The sequence below is a fragment of the Leuciscus leuciscus genome (genome assembly GCF_965113295.1).
Source record: "Leuciscus leuciscus genome assembly, chromosome: 9".
NCBI lineage: Eukaryota > Metazoa > Chordata > Actinopteri > Cypriniformes > Leuciscidae > Leuciscus > Leuciscus leuciscus.
Genome location: NC_138733.1, coordinates 21,391,514 through 21,398,326, shown reverse-complemented (window position 1 = coordinate 21,398,326; position 6,813 = coordinate 21,391,514). Strand labels below are relative to the sequence as shown.

The 6,813-nt window shown below is 37.5% G+C and overlaps 1 protein-coding gene across 1 annotated transcript; it reads right to left on the bottom strand.

Moving 5' to 3' along the window:
- Positions 1 to 1,322: 1,322 nt before the first annotated feature.
- Positions 1,323 to 6,372, bottom strand: LOC309506665 (sushi domain-containing protein 6). Its single transcript, XM_082180573.1, has 5 exons — positions 6,183 to 6,372; positions 4,513 to 4,619; positions 3,584 to 3,781; positions 2,841 to 2,979; positions 1,323 to 2,415 (listed from the first exon to the last, which is right to left on the bottom strand). Exons 2-5 carry the CDS (start codon positions 4,604 to 4,606, stop codon positions 2,088 to 2,090), a joined length of 759 nt encoding a protein of 252 aa, XP_082036699.1. The 5' UTR covers positions 4,607 to 4,619; positions 6,183 to 6,372; the 3' UTR covers positions 1,323 to 2,087.
- Positions 6,373 to 6,813: the final 441 nt, after the last annotated feature.

Here is a 6,813-nt window from a genome sequence, read left to right as displayed (position 1 = left end):
CAAAAATACAGGATGCAGCGGTGAGGAATGCAGGAATTTTTCTATTATTTTTTATTATTATTTTTTATCTTTCTTAAGGAAGTACACTACATGCAAAACCTTGCACTACCAGAGACTACGCTGCTTAAAACGGAAGTTGCGATCGTTTTTTGCTTCCCATATTGTCGTGCCGTATATCCGACGACGGCTTCTCGAACAAGAATTTGTTTTATATATAATCAAGCAAGAATAATATGCACACATTTTCTAGAACATTTTGTTGACTAAAGTTTTTACAGAGGGAATTTTGGATCTATATCTTTTCGTCACTATATGAATCTAAAATATTTTCAGTTGACAGAAACTAATACATTTTAACCACGTTTTTAGATTTTTTTTTATATAAAACCAGGTAAATGGCAAGAACAACAACAACAACAAAACTCTGTAAAAACCTATTGAAAATGAATAGGAATTAAACTGTATGTAATGACGTGGAGATTCTGGCTTAGTGCATTAGAAACATAGACTGTAAAAAAATTATTAGAAAAAATAAACTTTTCCTTTCATCACACTTTTTTTCCTTCACCATGTCTCTTTGGGGGCTCCGTAGTTATAAATCATGTGGCTAATGCATAACAGATTGTATTTTTTGTAAATACTGTTTTTTTGTAAGAGCAGACACTTTGTTCTGACAATCTCAAATGGAGATTAATATTAAACACAAAAACAACTCGGGTGTTTAATATTAAACCCAAAACACCCGTGTTTTTCACAGCAGCACTTGTGTGCAGTACTGTGCTTTACCTCAAGATGGGGACAGGGCCTTCTGCCAAATGTATCTCTCTCTCTCATTTGCAACATGAACAGTTTTGCAAAAAGTTAGGCAATGTTTAACCTCAGTTTGCTCCATATTAAACTAAATTAACCAAAAATGTTAGATTTAACTTATTTGAATAGCTATCTTTGAGTGCAGAATCAGGAAACCGGTTTAGCTTTACAAGATCTACTGACTACGAAAAAAATACCCAAAGCAAGTTTATTCACAGAGGGTTTATGTAGGTCAAATGTAAGTGTGTAGGTGTCTTGCTCTCCTTTTCTGCTTCTGTAAAACAAACTCCTCATGATATCCTCTTATGGGTTTTGGCTTCTAATCCAACATTGATCTGTGTGCCCGAACTAGTTTGAAAACAACTTTTAACAAGCTTGACACTATTAGAGCTGTTAAACCCGCTGTTATTGACCACACCATAACACAAACCACTGAAAATGTTGGTTTTAGGGAGGATCAACCTCTGATAACCTCAAAGCAAACATGTTAAACACCACTCAAAAACCCTAGAAAGATTTAAAATAATTTTTAATAGCAAATATTTCATTCATAAAGTTTTAAAAATTTATAATTATTAATTTTACATATACTATGTGCAGAATTATATACAAGATGTAAATGTTACATATCATAAAATTATAATTGAAAAATATAAACATTCAATGTCCATTCAGCAAGCATACTTCAAGTCAGTTCCCCTGTTCTACATGTTTACGCAATATTTAACAACAGATAGATCTATTCAGGTGGAAGGAATTAAAATAAAATTATATAATATATATATATAATCCATCAATCAGCAGGCAAAATCTCAGTCTGGCTATAAGCAATCCAAATGCTCTGAGAAACACTGAAATGAGGTGAAAGGTCAGGTATCGGTCAAAAGGAATCATCACCCCTAAAAAGTTAACTATACAGCATCTCATCCTTACAGATATAACTGCAATACCTACAATATTAAATAAAAGTCATTCATCAATCATAAAAGTTCTCTTGAACACCTTGTTTCCCCTCACGGAGGGGAGGTGATAGCCACGTCTTCAGCTTGCCAGTGAAAACATCGACATAAATCTATATTGCAGCAGGTCACCGAGAAACACAAAATATATCTGACCAGTAAGGTCGTTTCAAAACATTTGCACCAGTTTTTCACTGGTGTTTTAAGCCACAAAAGGATGAATCCACAATCAAAGGTTGAAAGAAAAGTCACAAGGACTCCTGTGCAAGGAAATGAACAATCAAAAAGCTAAAGGTGAGTTCAGGTATAGTCCAATAATTAGTTGTTTTTATCATCAGAAAGTGCACTTTGCAAAGCCCGTTCGTCACTGTCGTTCCCAGTGTCTCTGGATCTTGATTGGACCTCTTCATAAGGTGGCGGCGGATTATCTATGCTCTGATTGGCTGTGTCGGTGCAACAATTCGAATCGGACCGTATGAGCGAAGTCAGCGGACTGTGTTCGGATGCGTCCTGGGCCAATAGGAGCTGAGTGGGTCCACGGAACGGCGGGAGTCGCTGGCCCCAACTGCCGTAGATTGCCTCCTCATATGTGGGAAGAGATACAGGTAAACCATCCACCACAAGGTCCAACTGGTCTGAGGAACGCCTGATGAGAAAGATGCAACAGTTAATGTGATGTTGAGATCCACTTTACTTCACAACATGGAAGTATTAAGCTGTTTTCTTTGAATGTGCGAGACTTCAGATTCATTAACTGCTATAGGTAAATAACTAGAAGAATCAGTAAAACTGTTGAACAAAGCTGAATTTCCAGTCTTCAGGGTCACATGATCCTTCAGAAATCATTCTAATATGCTGATTTGGTGCTCAGGAAACATTATTATTATCAATGAAGAAAACAGTTGTGCTGCTTAATTTAAAATAGTAAAGACATGTATAATGTGACAAAAGATTTCTGTCACTTTTAATCAGTTTAATGTATTCTTGCTAAATAAAAATAATATCTGATCCCAAACTTTTTTAATCCGTTGTGTGCATTTCATTGTTTTTGGGACAAGTGAAATGACATACCGATGCGTTCGGCAGGAGAGCAGACGGGATTTGATGACCAAACAGGCTGTTGTTGTTAAGAGGAAGATGGACACTCCAATAGCAGTTGTAGCCACACTTGGGATAGAGTCTATTTTTTCTTGTTGTCCGACATGAATCTCTGTTTAAAAAAAACAAGACACGCAAACCATTTAAAGATTTCCGATGAAGAGTTCGAAAAAGTACTGACATGCAAATTAAGCACGGATGTGGAGCGTGTTTTTTTGGAATAAGTGGTTGAGCGACAGGCTTACATCCTTTGATTCGGATTCTATGATGCAAACATTTTCCGAAGGCTTTACGTGCATCACAGAAAAAAATAATACTGGTTAGTTTGGTGACTTTGCTAACTTCCTGCTCAAGCAGTTGGTTTCCTCTCGTGATACGTTTCAACTCAGACAAGGAAGTGAATGCAGCATCATGGTTTCTCCCCCCTCCCTCTCCCTTTGGTTTAGGACTTTACTTCCCATCCGGGCGCCTGGGGTTTATCTAGGTCATTTATTAATGGTTCTGCTTGTGCAACGCCTTTCTCCAACACATTTACTTCATTAAGAAAACTTTCGAAAAACTGATGCAAGAAGAAAGAGTTTGAGTTGTCAGCATACCACTTCCAGTCTTTTGCATAAGTCTCTTACTTCGAAAGACAGTCAAATGTTGGATTGCAATAGTTGGGCGAGGTATTCGGGCACAAGCATATGCAAATCTCTATTTTTATTTTCTCTTACCTGGTCGGGGTATACAGATGGGCACTTTCGGATGCCATTCCCCATGTTGACACTTTGACCAGTGGTGGCGTTTGGGTAGAGTGTAGCCGGGCTCGCAGAAGAAGCGAATGATGCTCTTTTGAGGGAAACCACGACAGGGAGAGGGTTCACAGCGGAAACCTCCATGCTCGGGTATGATCGGGTGCGAGCAATTCCTGCCTTAAAATAAAATAAAAGAATTACACAAGGTAAATTTCAGCCCTTTCATGTAGTCCAATGCTGGCTTTTTGTTATGGTTATGAAACTTGTATACCATTCAGTGTATCTATGATACAATTATCTATTTTTTATTTTCTGCATGTTGGTCGCACAACATGACTTTTGGTGGAGAACATTTTTACAACAATAAAAAAATTGTTTTTTAAATAAATAAAATATTATACCAAACTAATAATTATACTCATAACTAATATATAATAATGAATAATTGTAATCATAATGAAAAATAATGCTTTCTTTCCAAGAATTTCTGTTCTTTCTTTCATTATGATCAGGACAGCTGTCCAACCCTGACAATCTTCTGTTTTAATACATTTTAAAATGTAATTTATTCCTGTGATGCATTACTCGAAGTCTTCAGTGTCACATGATCCTTCAGAAATAATTCCAATATGATGATTTGGTGCTCAAGAAACATTATTATCAATATTGAAAACAGGTTTGTCAGTTTTGATCAACCAAATGCATCCTCGCTGAATAAAAGCATTCATTTCTTTCAAATAAAAATACTACTGACCCCCAAACTTTTGAACAATAGTTTATACAAAGTTTCATAAGTGATTATTGCTTAAATGACAATATGGTTATCTTTACAAGCAGCTTTCAAAGGAAGTTAGTGGCTGGTTATCTGGAAGAGGAAGATGTGGCGCGCTGAAAGGAAATCTTCATACCTGAGGTTAAGTCTGTCAGAGCAGCCAGCATGAGAACCCCGCAGATCAGGGCAGTACGCAGACATGGCAAAAGAGACAATCGCTGTGCAGACATCAAAACACCTGTCCTGATAACAGACAAACAAAAAGACTCAGTAACTCGCATATCAGCAGATCACATACTCTGTTTCCGAGTTAGAGTCACTGCATTTACAGGTTAGATTTGAGCGTCATTCGGAGATATATTTCTTGAGTGCATTTACGTGTGACTAAACCAATGTGTTTTTGACCATTAACCACGTGTTGGTGAGGTTGCGCAGAAATAGGAGGGATGCATCTACAGCTGGCCGTGCCACAGCTGGCACACTCCACACCCAGCCGTGACCCTAGAATAACTAAATCTGCACAACCCAGAGTGCAACTTCCCATGCCAAAGGTGGCATTAAATGTCACAGCGTCACTCGATAGTGGTCTAAAAATGACTGCCGGTGCCGGCTTTGCCGCAAACTGGGGGAAGATGAATGCAAACATGTCAAGAACCACAAACACTGAAATGCTTGCTTTGATATCTGCAATGGTGTAGTCACCTGTGTAACTTGAGGGGTTGTCCCTTCCTGGCAGCGTGACATTTTCACTCATAAACTTGGCACAAAACAGAACACAACGTGGGCGGCTTGACTTTACTAAATGCATTATTAAACTTAAATGTGAATCCACAATCTTTAATGTTACCAGTATGTGCATTTTTGCAGGATTACTGTATGTGAGCTGCATACTGCAATTCTAAGTTATATTGTGTGTATATTGCACATTATGTATATTTTTTATACACTATGCATAGGGAAATATTGTGTAGGTAAATGTATAATATGTCCTACTGTCACTCCATGGCTGTAATTACACATTAGTAATAGACCAATAATCAGTTGACCACTAATCTGATCCTTAGAATTGGATCTACCAATAAATGGAATAAATGCAAAGCAACTAAATAAATGAAATCCAAAGAATTAAAATGAAACAAAATTTAGATTTGCAGAAAATTAATAGCATGAATGTTATTATAATTATTAAATCAGAAATAAAACAATAATTAAAAAACCTCTGTATATGACATTTTCGTTATTTAACATAATCATTACAAATAATTATTATCGGTCGGGGAAAAATATCTCCACACATGATTTTCACTACATCATTACATTTGTGTATATGATGTTGTGACAAAAAAATATTTTAGTCGTGACAGCAGTGTATATCAAATAAAAGCATTAAAGTGCTCTGCTATAGGTTATTAATATGCATTTTTCTTTTAACTGGCCATTAGAAAGCTATAACGGGTATATGCTGGGAAACATCACTGACACACAACAAAAGAGAACTGATCTTTGATTCTTCTGCTCTGCAAATCAAGCCATTAATCTACAATGCTAATTATCTTCGTCATTGCTGTGCACTACAACACTGCACAAAACCCATGTGTGATTCAATATCACCATTCACACGCTTACTGTGGGTTTGTGAAAGGAAAGACAGGTGCACAAAAGCTCTTTTGTAGCATCATATTGTTATAATATAAACAAACCCCGACAAACGCCAACAGCGGTAACACAAACCCCAACAAACGTGTTTGTTGGCGATTGTCTGTTAGATGTGAATTGGCCTTTAGTCTGATTCAAAATGAAACTCACCTGGCAATGCAGCTTGCGGTGATGTGAGGTTATAAAATCGACTTAGTCCAGTCGGCTCTTTAGTGTGTTTTTATTTACAAGGGGTTCGTCATAGATGTCATATAGCTGAACGAAAACCTCTGTCCCCCGGCTGTATTGGACCTGATTCAACAAGTGCATGTATTCCCGAGCAGCTGTCAGATGACTCACCGCACAGCTGAGTTATCACGAGCAGCTCGAGCTCTGATTGGTCGCCGTCATGCGCGATCACGACAGCCCCGCCCAACAGCGGCGAGAGCGGACCGCCCACATTGACCATCATATTCTAGAAACCGAAAGCAATACGTGGAAAAAGGCTTTGTGGTTGAAGCCTATTATTTATACAAATATTTGCACGACCACACCTAAAGCAGCCGCTTCCCTATTTAGCTTTAAGTCTGAGGAAAACGCAGATAACAAAACAGAAGTGATAAAAAGGGTGGATAAATGAATCGCCTGAGAGCGAAAAAGCTGAAATATGCAGTGACAATGGCTGTATCTCAAAAGCTTATGAGCTGCTTACCTAGACTGCTTTTCTGGGCACATTCAAATGCTTTTTTTAATTTTTTTATGTTGGATTCATATTAATTGTTTTTACTTCATGTCACTGACA

Excerpts from the sequence above, each read along its gene's own strand:
- LOC309506665 (XM_082180573.1), bottom strand. The coding sequence starts at position 4,606 with ATGTCTGCACAGCGATTGTCTCTTTTGCCATGTCTGCGTACTGCCCTG. Across the intron at positions 3,782-4,512 it reads TCTGACAGACTTAACCTCAG|GCAGGAATTGCTCGCACCCG; the intron begins GTATGAAGATTT and ends TTTTATTTTAAG. Across the intron at positions 2,980-3,583 it reads CATCTGTATACCCCGACCAG|AGATTCATGTCGGACAACAA; the intron begins GTAAGAGAAAAT and ends TTTTTTAAACAG.